Here is a 16,225-nt window from a genome sequence, read left to right on the forward strand (position 1 = left end):
TTAACTTTCTTAAAATCGTTTTTATTGAGCTATACATTTCCCCCTCCCCTTCCTCCCTCCCTTCTCCCTTTCCACCCTCCCTCCCCCATACCCACCCTCCCAGTTCTCTGGAGCTGTGGATTGTAGTCTGGTTATCCCTTGCTTTACATCTTCTATTGTAGGGATAAGTCCCGCCCCTTAGGGGGCGTGTTCACCTCAGGCTAATGTTTACCTATAAATCTGGCGAGCGTGCTAGCAGTGCTTCTTCTGCTTTCCTGGTCTCCGCGGAACCGTGGTCCTGTAAGTCTATTTCCCCATTAAAGCTGTATATATTTTTACAATCTGTCTGCATTCGTTTACGCCGTTACATTCTATCCGCTTATGAGTGCGTACATACCGTGTTTTTTCTCTGGGTCCAAGTTACCTCACTCAAGATGGTTTTTTAGTTCTGTTTATTCATCTGCAAATTTCATGATGTCATCGTTTCTAACATCTGAGTAGTCCTCCATTGTGTAGCTGTGCCACACTTTATCCATTCTTCAGTTGAGGGGCATCTAGGTTGTTCCCAGGTTCTGGCTATTATGAATAATGCTGCTGTGAACATAGTTGAGCACATGTCCTTGTGGTATAAGTGTGCTTCCTTTGGACATATGCCCGAGAGTGATATCGCTGGGTCTTGGGGTAGATTGATTCCCGATTTTCTGAGAAACACTGACTTCCAGAATGGTAGCCAGTTTTGTTTTAACTGGCATGTTTTAACTGCATGGCACAGTTAACATAATGTATTTATAAACATTTTGGGTTTATTTTTGTTGTTGTTGTTGTTGTTGTTTGGTTTTTCAAGACAGGGTTTCTCCATGTAACAGTTCTAGCTGTCCTGGAACTAGCTCTCATAGACCAGGCTGGCCTCGAACTCACAGAGATCCACCTGCCTCTGCCTCCTGAGTGCTGGGATTAAAGGCCTGCGCCACCACTGCCCGGCTTGTTTTGTTTTTTTCTGAGACTCAGCCTCACTAGAGAGATAGACAGTGGACCTGGATCTCAGTGCCCTGTTCCCAGAACAGAGTTGATAGGTCCCTCTCCATGCTGTGCACTGTGTTTGTGGGTGTTTTGTTTTGTTTTGCCAGGCCTGGTGGTCCATGACTTTAATCCTAGCACTTGGGAGGCCGGGGCAGGCACGCAGATCTCTGTGAGTTCGAGGCCAGCCTGGTCTACAGAATGAGTTCTAGGAGAACCAGGGATATTTAGAGAACTAACTCCTGTCTCCAATAAATAGATAAATGAATGAATAAATAAACGGTTTATTTTTTATTTATTTTGCTCTTTCCCTGCATGAACATGCACATCTATGTGTACAGTACCCAAGTCGGCCAGAGGAGGGCGCTGGATCCCCTGGGACTGAGTTCTGGGTGTTTTTGAGATGACCCCTGGGTGCTGAGGAGGCAACCCAGAGCCGCTGAGCCTGTTCTCCAGCTCCCAAACAAAGCCTCAGGATCCACAGATCTGAGACTTGAGCCTGGAGGTGTTGACTGGTGTGTGCCACACTGGGGCGATCGCCAGCGCCATGGAACAAAAGGAAACAGAGGAAGAATAAAGAAAGGAATCTGGATGGAAGACATCCAGATATCATCACTATTAATCACATCAAATGTGGACAAGCAGTTTCAAAGAAAACCGAGCCAGGCGTGGTGAAGTGCACCCATAGAGCCAGCACTCACAGCGGGGGCCGGACAGTGTGTTTCAGGCCAGCCTGAGCTACATAGGAAGATGTCTCAGAAAAATATGTTAAACATGAATTGTAAGAATTATATCGCGAAACTAAGCACCATGAGATTGTTGAGTAGAGTCTGGTGATGCAGGCCTTTAATCCCAGCCCGGGGGGAGAGGGGGTCAGGAGGTCCAGGGCAGCAAAGCTATACAGTTAGTCTGAGGCCAGCCTGGGCTACATAAGACACAGTTGAAAGGGAAAGAGAAAGAAGGGAGGAAAGAGGGGAGGGAGAATCAGGAAGGGAGGTGGGAGGAGAACTATCGATCTTTCAATGATTTTTTTTTTTTTTGAGACCCAGAGAGAGCCCCTTCCCTCCATGTGACCCAGACAGCGCCCCTTCTTACTTCCTACACTGTCTTTTCTTGTCATGTGGGCATCTCCTCCAGAACAGGGTCACTGTCCAAGCTCCAGGCCCTGATTCTTATGACTTCTAAGAATTTGTAAACCTTCTTACTGGAGTATGCCTCGGTTCTCTGTTGAAATCCCACGGGAGTTCTGTGCGTTCCTACAGGGCGAGCCTCGCAGCGTGGTTACCAGGACCATCGCGGCCGGATAAAATGAGCCTCAGTTTCCCTATGTGGTGATGATCTAGTACTGTGTGCTCAGAGAGGAGGACTGAGTCTCTCTGTGCGCTGCCACCTAGGCCGTCGTGGGTGGAAAACTGCGCGTGGACCCTGTGGGTCACGTCTCTCACCCACGCTGTCAGTCCTGGCCCAAGGCTCCCGTCCTACTGAGGGTCACGAGGTGGCCTACGGCAGCTCTTAGTGGATCCAGACCTCGGGCGGGAGCGGATGCTGGGCTTGGACCTGGGTCTTGAGCGGGGACGGGGGCGCGATCCTCTTCGCAGGTCAGCTAGCTCGGCTTCCAGGGCGAAACTGCAGAGAGGAGGGGACTATGAACTCCTGACACCCCGACACGGTGTCTGTGCGGGGAGCTCAGCCTTCAGGGCTCCTTACCCTGCAAGGTCCCGATTCCCTTCCACACTCTGACATATTAGGGTCTCCTCCCCAGGGACTCGGGGCCCTCCCACGCAAGATCCTCTCCAAATCCTTCCTCTTCTCATTACCTACTCCTTTTTCCTACAAGCTTGTACTTTCTCCCCGCTCCTCCCTGGAACCCACACCGATTCCCCGAGTGACATCTTCAACCTGGGATTCCCCACCCCCAGACAACCTACCCCCTCACCGAGTGGCGCTAAATCCGACCTCACCTCCAAGTCCGGTCCACCCGGCTACCCTTCCCTCCCTACCTACGGAGGCCAAAGTACCTAAGCCACGCCCCTAGATACAGATTGGCCGAAAGAACTACACCCTACATAGTTATTGGCCCTCGACCCTGTCCGTCTGTCCCACTCGTGGCTGGCCCTTTAACTCACATGTGCTCCCTCAGCGCCACCTCCCGGCCAACGCAAGCTTCGCCTTCTGCCTCTGCTGCGCCTGCGCGCTGTATTGCCGCTTCCAGCTGTTGCTTGGACTCAATGGCTGCTGCCTCCCAACGCGCCAAGGCTTCTACAGGGGACAGAGGGACTTGAGTCTGCGTGCCGTGTGCATGCTTGATTTGAAATGTGCCTGACTAAAATGGGCGATGGTGGCGCACGCCTGTAATCCCAGAACTCGGAAGGCAAAGGCAGCGGATCTCTGTGAGTTCAAGGCCAGCCTGGGCTACAGAGTGAGTTCCAGGACAGCTAGAGCTGTATGTCTCGAAAAATAAAAAACAAAACAAACATAAAATGTGTATGACTTTCTATCTTCATCATCGTTGTCGCTTTAATATTACAGCTTTTGGAGACAAGGTCTCATGTAGCCCAGGCTAGCCTCAGATTTAGTATATAAACCAAGACTAGAGACAGATTCTGAACTCCCCAATTCCTACCTCCCGAGTGCTGGGATAACAAGCGTCCTGCCTTCACACCTGGCTCACACAACCTTTTGTTGTTGTTGTTTTGTTTGTTTCTCTTAAGACCGCATCTTACTGTGTCCCTGGGTTGACCTCAAACTCACTTCGCAGGTATCATCTTGTGTCAGCCTCCTGGGTCCTGGGGTCACTACTAGGGTTGCATCCCCCAGGCCTGGTTTGTGCGTGCTGGGGGTGCAGCCCAGCATGCTAGGCGAACTCTCTGCCTTGCTCAGCCACAGCCTGGTCTGTGTGATTTCGCATCTTTGGCAGGCTCGTTTCTGGTTTTCTGCCCTTAATGTCCTGTTTAGATGGTTTGCTCAGCGATTGCAGGTCCGTGCACTGTAGTTTCTAGGGACCTGCCTTCCCCTCCAGGCCCTCCTCCCTCCTCCAGCCTCCTCTCCCCCAGCCCACCTGTCAGTTCTCCATTCTGTAGCCCCATCTGCGTGCCTTGGGCTTTGGCCTCATCCATCTCAATCCTCAGGGTCTTCAGCTGGGTCTGAAGCCGGTTCTGCGGACAGCGGCGGGGGGAAGAAGAAAGGGACAAAATAGGAACTCGGTGAAGCCCACCTAAACTCTACACAGTAGAAAATGCTTAGTTCTGTGAACTCTGTCGAGGACTTGCCACCAGCTCAGGCAGATGTGATGGGTGACAAGTCCCCACTGCAGAACAGACTAGCTAAGTAAGCCGGGCAGAGTCAGAGCTCACACCTGGGGATAGGCAGTCTTGACCTCCCTGCCTCAGATAGATCATCTGTTTGGGAAGCAGAGAGCGCGCAGGAGCCACTCTGACTTTCCTGTATCGTGATTAGAGCCCCCATATTTTGCACCTAAAGCTGGTCTCGAAGCTGTGGTCCTGCCTCAGTTTGCCAGGATATTTAGATTTTTAAAACACAGATCCAGTTGGACCTGGCAATATACTCCTGTTATCCCAGCACTTGGGAGATGGCGACAGAAGGATCAGGAGGTCCAGCCAGGCATAGCCACAGTCTGAGTTCCAGGACATACTGGACATCTCAGGCAGAGCCTGTCTCAAAATCAAAAGTAAAAAGATGACTGGGGCGTGGCACAGGAGCCCCTGCCTAGGACCCCCTAGTCAGGGGCTGGGGCGTGGCTCGGGGTGGAGCCCCTGCCTATGATCCCCAGTGAGGGGCTGGGGGCGTGGCTCAGGGGTGGAGCCCCCAGCCTAGCAATCATTAAGTCTTGTGTTTCCCACACAGTTCAGTGTCCACCAAAACTAGATATACAAACTGTGCTGGGTCAGGCACAGAAAGATTCACAGCCATTGTTTAATTCATTTAAACGCTAGGTCTGAGAGTGTTTCCTTTTGTGATTGATAGGGTTTCCTGCCGCGCAGGCTGCCCTCACCTCTCCAGGCTCCTAAGGAAGAGTTTGAATTCCTGATCTCCCAGCCTCTGCCTTTCTGCTTTGATGACAAGTGTATGACACCATATAGTCAGTGACTGGGTTTGGAGCACTCCATTTTGTGAGTCTGAGAGGGCGGTCCCCGGAAAAGGGAGGTGCCTCCCCAAGAGGCCAACTTTAGTCTCCTAATTATGGGTGATAGAATGTCCCTCTCTTAAAATAGGACTACTGGAACCTGGAGTGGCAGTGAGCGGCGCAGAGGGTCGACGCAGGCTCTCTCAAAGCTCCGGGGTCCGGGCTTTTCCCTTGTGTCCAACAGCAGGGGCAGGCGGCATCATGGATCAGAGTCAGGCTCCAAGAAGACTGGCGTTTTAGAAAACAGGAGAAACTGAATAGTCTGCACTTTCTCTCCACCCTTTGGAAAGTTGGGGAACACCGAGGCCCTAGAGATAGGCAAGCAAGATCTCTTTGCAGAACGTTCTGGCTTTCCCCTGCCCCTACCTGGCGGTCCTTGCAGGCCTTGAGCGCCACCTCCAGCTCCCTCCTGTCGCCCTCGGCGCGCTGCAGCCACCCGGCCAGGCTCTCCTGGCGCTGCTCAGCCTCGGCCAGCCGCCGCCTAAGTTCTTCGATCTCAGGCGCTGAGTCTGGGGGCCACACCGTTGCGTTCACCTGCTCGGGCTCAGGGCAGCGGGTACCCCTGGCCGTCGAGGCCGCCAGGTTCCAGGCCACCAGCGCCCCTCCGGCCGCGGCAGCCGCCAGAAACACCGCAGCCCCGCACAGGGCCAGCAGCCGCCAAGCGCGCCCCGGCTCTGGGCCCGGCTCTGCCATCCCGCCGTGGCTCTGACCCCAGACGGGCCACTAGCATTTAATTGGCACCCTGGGATTCCGGGGACACCCACGGTCCCGCTCCACCCCACCTGGCAGTGGCTTCCCGAGGGATGGGGAGGGGTGCACAGGAATTCCTCTGGGGCCAGTCAGCTCTGAGCGCTCTAGGAAGAAACTGGGGGCACTTTCACCAGACCCTTCTGAGCCTCAGTTTTCCCCTGAACTCAGTGACTGGTGAGCCCTTTCTGTTGATGGGGAAACTGAGGCTAGAAGGTGAGAGGGTAGACGCGAGTGGGTCCTGCAAGGTCTCCACGCTGGCTGTACTCAGTCAGACGCGTGTTGGCAATCTTTCCATGAGACTGGGATTCAAGATCCTTATAAAAAGTGTTTCCTTGATTTTTTATTACATTTTATTTATTTTGTGTGTGCGCGGGAGGAACCTAGGGTCTCTCCAGGTCACAGGACAGCATATCTCCCCGGCGTGTAGGTCGGGACACAAAGGTCGTCAGACACCCAGGTTCCTGCCTGCATTTTACAGGAGTCTCCGTCCCTGGCTGCCTCCCACATTCCAGCTGAGCCTCTGACAAGCAAAGCCTCCCGTTTTGTTTCGTCCTGTGATCACACAGGCTAGGCACACAGTAGGTGCATACGTAGGACGAGCTGAGGACCACTCTTGGTGTGTGTGCCCCTCAGTCAGTGCATGAAATGGAAACTGTTTACAGTTGCACACACCCTCAGCCCAAAGAGGGTAGAGGTGGGTGGGTAGAGGCTAGCCTGGGCTACGGGTGAGACCCGGGGTTTAACCCTAATTAGAATATAAATAGAATACATTTAAGCCGGGCAGTGGTGGCGCACGCCTTTAATCCCAGCACTTGGGAGGCAGAGGTAGGCGGATCTCTGTGAGTTCGAGACCAGCCTGGTCTACAAGAGCTAGTTCCAGGACAGGCTCCAAAACCACAGAGAAACCCTGTCTCAAAAAACCAAAAAAAAAAAAAAAAAAAAAACAAACAAACAAAAAAAAGAATACATTTAAAACAAACTGAACTCAAAGGCTGTAAACCAGGGTTGGTGGCACACGCTTCTTATCCCAGCACTCAGAGGCAGAGGCAGGTGGATCACTATGAGTTTGAGGCCAGCCTGGTCTGAAAACAACAGCAACAACAACAACAACAAGAAAAAGATATTAAATTACAGCCTGGTGGTGGTGGCGCACACCTTTAATCCCAGCACTGGAGAAGCAGAGGCATGCTGATCTCTATGAGTTCGAGGCCAACCTGATATAAAAGAGCTAGTTCCGGGACAGCCAGGACTGGAGAGATGGCTCAGCGGTTAAGAGCATTGCCTGCTCTTCGAAAGGTCCTGAGTTCAATTCCCAGCAATCACATGGTGGCTCACAACCATCTGTAATGGGGTCTGGTGCCCTCTTCTGACCTGCAGGCATACACACAGACAGAATATTGTATCCATAATAAATGAATAAATTTTTTTTAAAAAAAGGACAAAAAAGCTATTAAGTTATATAGAAATGAAATTAAACCAGAAGACTCTACCCCAGACCCAACTCAAATCGCTTCTCATCAGGCAGCCCCAGCACCTTCACCTGGACCGTTAGGCAGGTCAGGGTGCAGCAGGATTCTCAAGAAGTGGGAAGTGCCGAACTCTCCAACGACAGCGACAGTGGCCACAAATGCAAGACACCTGCAGATGGAGCAGTGAGGAAGGCCACCACTCCACAGCTCACGAGCACGTGGGCGTGACTGCCTCTGCTTGGTGGCCTCCAGTCCAGTCAGTGATAGACTGAGTCGTGGCTCGGTCTCCTCTGCCTGGGTTGAACAAATCTTCACATCCCAGCAACAACACTGAGAGTCAGAGAGAAAGAACAGCGAGGAAGATTAAAGAGGGAACAAGGAAGGATGGAAAAAAGGAAGAAACAGAACAGAATGAAAAAATCTGAGGGAAAAGAAAGAAGAGAAGAAAACTAAGTCAGACTCAGGGAGGCTGCGCCACAAGCCAGAAACACAGCACACAGCTCGATTCCCGAGTCCTCACCTCCAGCCCTGACTGCTGAGTGGTGTGCATCCTTATGGCAGGGTTTTGTAGCACAATTAATAAAAGCCGAGAGACAGATATTGGGGTTCAAGCAAAACAGCCAAACCACTACCAAGGCTCAGACAAAGGGGCGGTCCTGACCTCAGCAGGCGGCATGCTCGCCACACCTCCTGTCTCCTGTGCTTTATGGTCCTCTGGTGCTGGGAGTAAAGGCATGCACCACCGCTGCCTGGCCTGTATGGATGACTAGTGTGGCTGTTTTGCGTTCTGTTGTTCAGACAAGTTTTATTTATCAAAATACAAATAAAATGTCATATAGGGTGTGCCCTGTGTAGATTGGTGAGCAGCCTTCATCAGCCACCTCAGCGCTGAGGAGCTGGGGGGCCAAAGCCATGCATGGGAGTTTCCCAGGAACCCAAGAGAATGGAGATCACAAGTCATGGGTGAAGGGGTTGCTCAGTGCCCAGGGAGGTCTTACTGCCTGGGGAGAGAGAGAGAGAGAGAGAGAGAGAGAGAGAGAGAGAGAGAGAGAGGAGCATGGTACAGCCTGTGGGGGAGACAGTGACCCAAATAGGAAAAAAAAAAAAAGTCCTGCCTTCCTCTGCCCCACCGAGTCAGCCCCATGAAAGGAAATTTTCACAGAAAACACCCAGGAAGGAGACAGCAGGCTGCGTACATGTGTTAGGTACAAAGCAGGGACCCAGGTAAATGTCTGCCAATGAGGAGAGTCGGTCTCCCCTGAACCTCCACCCTGTGTCTGCCAGTGAGGACAGTCGGTCCCCCCGAACCTCCACCCTGTGTCTGCCAGTGAGGACAGTCGGTCCCCCCAAACCTCCACCCTGTGAGTGTCTACCAGTGAGGACAGTCGGTCCCCCCGAACCTCCACCCTGTGTCTGCCAGTGAGGACAGTCGGTCCCTCCCGAACCTTCACCCTGTGAAGCCTGATCTCCCACTTCTACCGTTCCAAAATCCACCCAAGAAATCTATGGTGTGAGGTGGGGGTGACCCATCCAGTAAAGATAATGCCCTTCTACCCCGTCTCCTAAAGACAAAGTCACCAGCAGACAAACAAGCTGGGATTGTACTTTGCAAACAGGGACAGCGGAACCCATGAAGCCATGTGGGGCATCCATTGTAGGACAGGCCTCTATCCAAGACCACCAGAGAAGGGCTAGACCTAAATGCCCTCAGTGAGGGACCAGTGGCCAGCCCAGGGGTGGAGCACGGCTTAGGGTCCTCCAGTGAGGGACTGGGGCATGGCCTAGGGTCGGGTCTTGGGTTCACTTCCCAGAACACACACACACACACACACAAAGCAGCAGGATTGAATGAGAACTCGGCCTGAGGGTTTAGAAGAGTCTTCTAAACCTTAAGACAATTCTGAAGCTATTTCTGACTATTCTGAAGCCTCTCAGCCTCCGCCTCCTTAGTACCTTAGTGCTCCCTCCCCCCGCCCCCGCCCAGGAACCAAGGACCTAACAGCTACACATGCACGTACGTTCTCCAGAAATTGGGGCAAGGTAACTTTTAAGATGTTGACTTGGTTCCTGAACAATTACCCATACACGTATGTTTTGATTCAGTCCCCTGGGAAACAGGGTCAAAATGACCTCTTACTTCATCTGATCTGGCAACAGCTCTCCAGCCAATTATCGGTAATAGCCCTTTCAAATAAGCCAATCATAATAGTCAAAGAACAAGCCCCCTTGCTTCTGTGGCCTTCTCCTTTAAAAGTAGCCTGTGCTAGCTATTCGAAGTCCCTCGGCTTCCCGAATACTGAGGGACCCTGTCATGACAGAATTAATAAAAATCCTCATGCTTTTACATCAGCTACGGTGTGAGGAATCGTCTCTGGGGGTGACTCCTCCTCCGTGTTTGGACTCTAGAGTCCAACACCCGATGCTGGAAACAGCTTGGCTTGGAAACAGTTTTGTATCAAGACAATGATGTGAGGTGAACAAGAATCAAGCCCACAAAGGGATTTATGGGTGCCTGGGAGGGGGCATCTGGGGTCCCCAGGGAAACACTGTCTCCAGTGGGTACTGTGGGATCAAGGGAACTAGACTGTGAACCTTAGTGTCAGGAAATGGGAAGAACAATCAGTCAGCTCCAGGAGGAAGTGGGGGGAGTTAACAGGAAAAGAGTGAGATCCTGGAGAGGGAGTGGGTACCAGAGCGGGGCTGCAGGATCGCAAGGAATCTGGGAGGTGGGAAATGGGCTCTTAAGTGGTCAGGCAGTGGAGGTACACACCTTTACCACCACACCCCCCCCCCCCCCCCCGTACTCGGGAGGCAGAGGCAGGCAGATCCCTGTGAGTTCAAGGTCAACCTGACTTACAGAGCAGAGTTCCAGTAACTGACTTCATAGCTCCTGAGAAACCCCATTTTGAAAAACAAAAACAGATAAAACAAAACAAGAAGGAGGAGGAGGAGAGGAGGAGGAGAGGAGGAGGAGGAGATGAGGAGGAGGAGAGGAGAGGAGGAGGGGAGGAGGAGAGGAGGAGGACGAGGAGGAGAGGAGGAGGAGAGGAGAGGAAAGGAGGAGGAGGAGAAGGCTTAACTGACTTGGGCAATAGTGGTGCCCTCCTTTAATCCCAGCACTGGGGAGGCAAAGGCTGGAGGATCTCTGTGAGTTCGAGGCCAGCCTGGTCTGTAGAGGGAGTTCCAGGACAGCCAGGGCTACACAGAGAAACCCTGTCTCGAAAAACCTACAAAACAAAACTTTGACAATTTGTAGAAAATAAGGGAAATGCTGGTGCTGGACAGGGTTGGAGACACCGCTGGTTTAACTGGGCCCCGAGGTAGCAGAGGCCAGGTGACTTCAGGGTGACTGTAGTTATCCCAAAGGGCAGTATAGACAAAGCAATGTCCATCATGTCCAGACCCACAAGGAGCACCTCAGGCAAGGTGAGTTTTATGGCTGCACTACTCATATGGACCTTTAGTACTGGCTATGTGGTGCTCCAGGCATGAATGGGTAAGAAGCCTACTGAACTTCTGTTCCGTTTGTATAAGCAGAAAAATTCTCAAACAAATGAAAGAAAGGCTCCTGTTGGTAGACAGTCATTGTTGGACTTGCTGGACCACTCTGTGAGCCCCATCCACCTACCTGCCTGCCTGCCTCTCTCTCCGTTCTATCAGTCCTGCTGCTGTGAAGAAGGCTAGCATAAACCCCTGCCCAGAACTGTGGAGACAGACGAGCATGGTGGAGCCATTCTGGCCTCAGCCTCTTCTCTCCTGAGAGCAGCATAGACCTGAGAGCCACCCTCTGCACCCACTGACCAAGGCCATGGTCAGGATGGAGAAACAGGGGACGTAGGGACACTAGCAACTTAGAATCAAACTCTTTCTTTACAAATTACTTTATTTTTCAAAGCTTAAAGACGTCAGAAATAAGTGAACCCCTGCTCCAATAACCATAAAAGCAAAAATGGAGGTGCCCCTTCCACTCTCCCCAGTCGTAAGGAAGGAGGGAGAGAGGTGCAATCTAGGCTCCAGTCAGTGGCTTCTACATCCCCGGGGCTGCCATGACCTCCAGAGCCACCAGGACTCCCAACGACCTCAAACAGCTGCAACCGCATCTTCGTCAAAACAGGCTGTGGCCTAAAGAACGGGAAGACTGGGCTGTTAATGGACACTCCGCCCCTTCCACCACGGGACCACGCCCTCCTCCCTGAGCGGGCTCCTCGCAACCTCCCCTGGACCACGTCCTCACCTACCAGCTATTGGGTCCTCAGAAAAGCAGGAACATTGGCACTACGAACGTCAAAAGGCTGGAGACCACCACGGAGCTGGCAGAGTTCTGTGCTGTGCTAGAAGCTTCCTCCTTGGTCCTGCGTGGAGAGGGATGACTCAGGCAGAGGTCACCTGATGATGTTTCCTTTGCTTGCTTTTTTTTTTTCTTTTTCTTAATTTTTTTCAAGACAGGGTTTCTCTGTCAAACAGTCCTGCTGTCCTGGAATTCACTTTGTAGAGCAAGCCGGGCTCAACCTCATAGATATCCGACTGCCTCTGCCTCCTGAGTGCTGGGATTAAAGGCGTGCGCCACCTCTCAGCCATCAGCTTCCTTTTTAAATATTTCTGTGCTGGGATGGAACTGGGGTGGATTCTAGGCAGAGGCTCCACCCCGGAGCCAAGTCCCCAGCCCCTCACTGTGGGAGTCTACTCAGGGCTCCAGCGGGTTCTCAGCCCTGTTCTTAGTATTTCAAATTCGCATTTTCTTTCCTTAGATTTTGTTTTTATTCCTTTTAAATTGTATTATAGTTTATTTAGTGTGTGTACATGTGCATTATGATGTGTATGCACGAGTACTCATAAAGAGTGGTGCGCGTGGAGTCAGAGGCCTGTATTCAAACTCAGGTTGTGTGCGTGTGTGTGCGTGTGTGTGCGCGCGCGTGTGCGTGTGTGAATGTAGTGCCCTCAGAGTTCAGAGGCACAGAGCTCATGGAGCTGGAGTTATGAACAGTTGTGAGGTACCGAATGCCCTAGATGCCGGGACCAGCACCAGGTCCTCTTCAAGGGCAGCCAGTGCCTCGGCACTGAGACTCTGTCCTGGAGATCCTGCAGTTGCTCAGGCTCCTCTGTCCTCCTCTCCTAGGGGATCTCAGGCTTCTAGGCAGCCCCACCCACCACATCGCTGAGGGAGCGGCCTGGGAATGGTCACCTATGGGGGTGGCTCTTGGGATATGTTTTCCTTCTGAAGCTTTTTGTTTTGTTTTCCCAGACGGGGTTTCTCTATGTAGTCCTGGCTGGCCTAGACCTCGTGGAGCTCCACCCGCTTCTGCCTCTGGAGTACGGGATTAAAGGCGTGCGCCATGTGCCTGGCTCCATCTTTTTTTTTAAAAAATATTTATTTATTATTATGTATACAATAGTTTATCTGTGTGTATGCCGAAGGCCAGAAGAGGGCACCAGACCTCATTACAGATGGTTGTGAGCCACCATGTGGTTGCTGGGAATTGAACTCAGGACCTTTGGAAGAGCAGGCAATGCTCTTAACCACTGAGCCATCTCTCCAGCCCCCTGGCTCCATCTTATTTTTGTGAATTGTATTGTTATTGGCATTACTACTTTGACAGTGAACTTCGGGACTTTACTGTTAATAGTGAAGGCTACAATTTTGTCTGCATACCCTCTTCCTTAATTTTGAAACAGGGTCTCTCCCTGGACATGAAGCTTACTACCTGGGCTGGCCAGTGAGCCCCAGGATATTCTGTCTGCTCCCCAGTACCAGAGTTACGGACATCCTACAGCCAGTTTCTAAGCGGGCGCTGGGGATTTGAACTCAGGGCTTTGAGCTATTGTGTCACAAGCTCTCCTCACTAGCCTTCTTCACGGCTCAGCTTTGAGCTGTGGATTGTGTAAGCCAAGTGAGTCCCAGTCTTGAGGAAGGAAGCAGAGAGTGGCAGGGGAGGAAATGGGGGAGGGCAGGGGAGGGGAGGACAGGAGAGGAGGGGGGACAGCAGAGGAGGGGGGACAGGAGAGGAGGGGGACAGGAAAGGAGGGGGACAGGAAAGGAGGGGGGACAGGAGAGGAGGGGGGACAGCAGAGGAGGGGGGACAGCAGAGGAGGGGGGACAGGAGAGGAGGGGGAGGACAGGAGAGGAGGGGGGACAGCAGAGGAGGGGGGACAGGAGAGGAGGGGGAGGGCAGGGGAGGGGGAGGACAGGAGAGGAGGGGGGACAGGAGAGGAGGGGGGGACAGGAGAGGAGGGGGGACAGCAGAGGAGGGGGGACAGGAGAGGAGGGGGAGGGCAGGGGAGGGGGAGGACAGGAGAGGAGGGGGGACAGGAGAGGAGGGGGAGGACAGGAGAGGAGGGGGGACAGGAGAGGAGGGGGAGGACAGGAGAGGGGGGGACAGGAGAGGAGGGGGGACAGCAGAGGAGGGGGGACAGGAGAGGAGGGGGGACAGGAGAGGAGGGGGGGACAGGAGAGGAGGGGGGACAGGAGAGGGGGGACAGCAGAGGAGGAGGGCAGGGGAGGAGGGGGAGGACAGGAGAGGAGGGGGGACAGGAGAGGAGGGGGAGGACAGGAGAGGAGGGGAGGACAGGAGAGGGGGGACAGGAGAGGAGGAGGACAGGAGAGGAGGGGGACAGGAGAGGGGAGGACAGGAGAGGAGGGGGACAGGAGAGGGGAGGACAGGAGAGGAGGGGGACAGGAGAGGGGAGGACAGGAGAGGAGGGGGGACAGGAGAGGGGGGACAGCAGAGCTGTTTCTAACCTCAATGTCTCCAGTTCCTGGTTCAGCTTCATGATTTTGCCTGCAAAGACAGAGGCCCAATCAGCACAGGCCACATCTGAGAACACCCCAAAGTAACACCTGGAAGGCATCTAACACCAAGGCCAGCAGTGGGGGTTGGAGGGCGTGAAGGGAGAGGGAGACCAAATGAAGGGTCAGCCTGAGGTCCTTCTACAGCTGTAGAGGGACCAGTGAGACCTTTAGGTCATTCCCAGCTCTGCAGCCCCCATCCTCCTAACAGGGCGCTGCTAACCTGCCCTCTGCTCCCATAAACACCCATTTCTACTCCTGAAGCTCTGGGAAACACCAGATTCCTGAGCAGCTGGCACATGGCCCTGAGGTTCCCTCACTCTGGGCCACCACATCCCCCCAAATCCTGCCCTGGAGGCCTGCCCTGTTCCCTCTTAGCCCCCTCCAATCCCCCACCCCACCCCTTCTCCTGGTCTCAGCACTCCCCACCCCACCCCTTCTCACTCTCAAGCTCCTGGATGTGGGCCTGCTGCTCCAGGACCTGGGACTCCTTCTTCTCCAGGGAATCCTGAAGGGTCACCTGAGTCAGAAAAGCAGCAGAAACACAGACTGGTTGTTTGTTGTCCTGGTTCCTAGAAACTTCCCAGGCCAAGTCTTCAGAGGTCCTTTTACCCAAACAAAGGTCCTTTCAGGTTCCTCTCCAGCCCTCTTGGTAGCCCCCCAGTCCTAACACAAAAACATGCCAGCTCCAAAATGGCAGGGTATTTTGTTGTTTTTTCCTGCTGTACAGGTTTTCTCTGTTAACAGTCCTAGCTGTACTGGAACTCACCCTGTAGACCAGGCTGGTCTCGAACTCACAGAGGCTTGCCTCTGCCTCCGGAGTGCTGGGAGTAAAGGCGTGTGCCACCAACTCCTGGCTCCAAAAGAGCAGTTTTAAGCCCACCCTCCACCCCCGCCACGGGAATTTGAAAGCTCTTCATGACTAAACCCTACTAGAAAGTTCCAGATATTCTGTGGCTCACACTGATTTAGCAAATCCTTCCCAAACACAACAACGGAGCTTCCCAGCCAAGGACTCTAAAAGACACATTCAAAATTTCAAAACTTTGCTGTGGTGGCGCACACCTTTAGTCCCAGCACTTGGAAGGCAGAGGCGGTGGATTTCTTGCATTCAAGGGCAGCCTGGTCTGCAGGGTGACTTCCAGGACAGCCTGAGCTATGCAGCGAGACTCGTCTCAAAAAATAAAAAAGTTTCAATCATCAGGGCTGAGTGGAGTCCAGGAGAAGCTCCTGTGCTGGCCCTCTAAGTCAGTTTCAAGCTCTTCAACTTCAGCACGCTCCACAAATTTGGAGATCCCCTCCGAGTCCTGGAAGAGAGGATACTGAGGCCCCTGATTTCGGAGCTGTGGGAAGTTTTAAGGTCTCCCTGGATTTCAAGGTCCTCAGTCGCTGGCATGCCGGTGTGGGAGTGGGACTTGCTTGGCAGTTTCAAAGTCGCCTCCCCTGTCACTCGGGGCTTTGGAGGGGACGGTTTCCAGTCTTACCACGGTCAGGTTGCAGGTGTTTGCCTGCGTCTCTGCCTGCAGCAGGTTCTCCTGGGCACGGGTGAGCTGGCGCTGTAGAAAGTGCGTGGTGTTGCGGCACTCATCCCAAACCCGCAGCCCGTCCCTGCAGGCCTCGCTGTTTGTCCTGACGGCGAAGTAGATGAGCGGGATGGCCAAGACCACACTGATCAGGAACATCAGGACCGCGGCCACCAGCCACCGCCGGCGGATGCCCGGTCCCTGCTCCTCCCACGTCTTCTCCATGGGCACCGGAGTATAGTGGTAGAAAGTCGGTGCCATGTGGTTTTGTTCCTCTAGCTCGGGAGTTTCGCTCGGCGCTGGAACGCTCTCCGGGCCACGCCCCTCCTTAGCATAGGTCCCGCTTCTAACCAATAGCAATTTCCAGCGTCCTTAGGGGCAGTCCTAGAGCAGCTGGAGCACTGCCTGCTAGTGTCCTGGGAAAGGCAGCCTTTCGGTTTCTTTTTCCTGGAAAGGGGGGGCATTCCTCTTGGCCTTGTGAGTGAAGGCTTGCTGCGGAATCCCCCTGGAAGAAAAAGAAACTTCTGGAATTCAACTCAAATTCTTGGCTCTCCGTGTC

General features: G+C 53.3%; 2 protein-coding genes across 3 annotated transcripts; both read right to left on the reverse strand.

Moving 5' to 3' along the window:
- Positions 1-1,370: 1,370 nt before the first annotated feature.
- On the reverse strand, positions 1,371-5,833 carry Ccdc194 (coiled-coil domain containing 194). The gene is made up of 4 exons (XM_057752827.1): positions 5,507-5,833; positions 4,055-4,151; positions 3,123-3,255; positions 1,371-2,622 (listed from the first exon to the last, which is right to left on the reverse strand). Exons 1-4 carry the CDS (start codon positions 5,831-5,833, stop codon positions 2,475-2,477), a joined length of 705 nt encoding a protein of 234 aa, XP_057608810.1. The 3' UTR covers positions 1,371-2,474.
- Positions 5,834-11,230: 5,397 nt separating this feature from the next.
- Positions 11,231-15,954, reverse strand: Bst2 (bone marrow stromal cell antigen 2). 2 transcript variants are annotated; one of them, XM_057752741.1, is made up of 5 exons: positions 15,628-15,954; positions 14,588-14,663; positions 14,096-14,135; positions 11,598-11,711; positions 11,231-11,481 (listed from the first exon to the last, which is right to left on the reverse strand). In XM_057752741.1, the coding sequence occupies exons 1-4, from the start codon at positions 15,925-15,927 to the stop codon at positions 11,612-11,614; spliced, it is 516 nt and encodes a 171-aa protein (XP_057608724.1). In that variant the 5' UTR covers positions 15,928-15,954; the 3' UTR covers positions 11,231-11,481; positions 11,598-11,611. The 2 variants fall into 2 exon arrangements, with proteins under 2 accessions (XP_057608724.1, XP_057608725.1); XM_057752742.1 differs by having other exon boundaries at positions 11,594-11,711.
- Positions 15,955-16,225: the final 271 nt, after the last annotated feature.

Source organism: Chionomys nivalis, chromosome 20 (genome assembly GCF_950005125.1).
Source record: "Chionomys nivalis chromosome 20, mChiNiv1.1, whole genome shotgun sequence".
In the NCBI taxonomy this organism is placed as follows: domain Eukaryota; kingdom Metazoa; phylum Chordata; class Mammalia; order Rodentia; family Cricetidae; genus Chionomys; species Chionomys nivalis.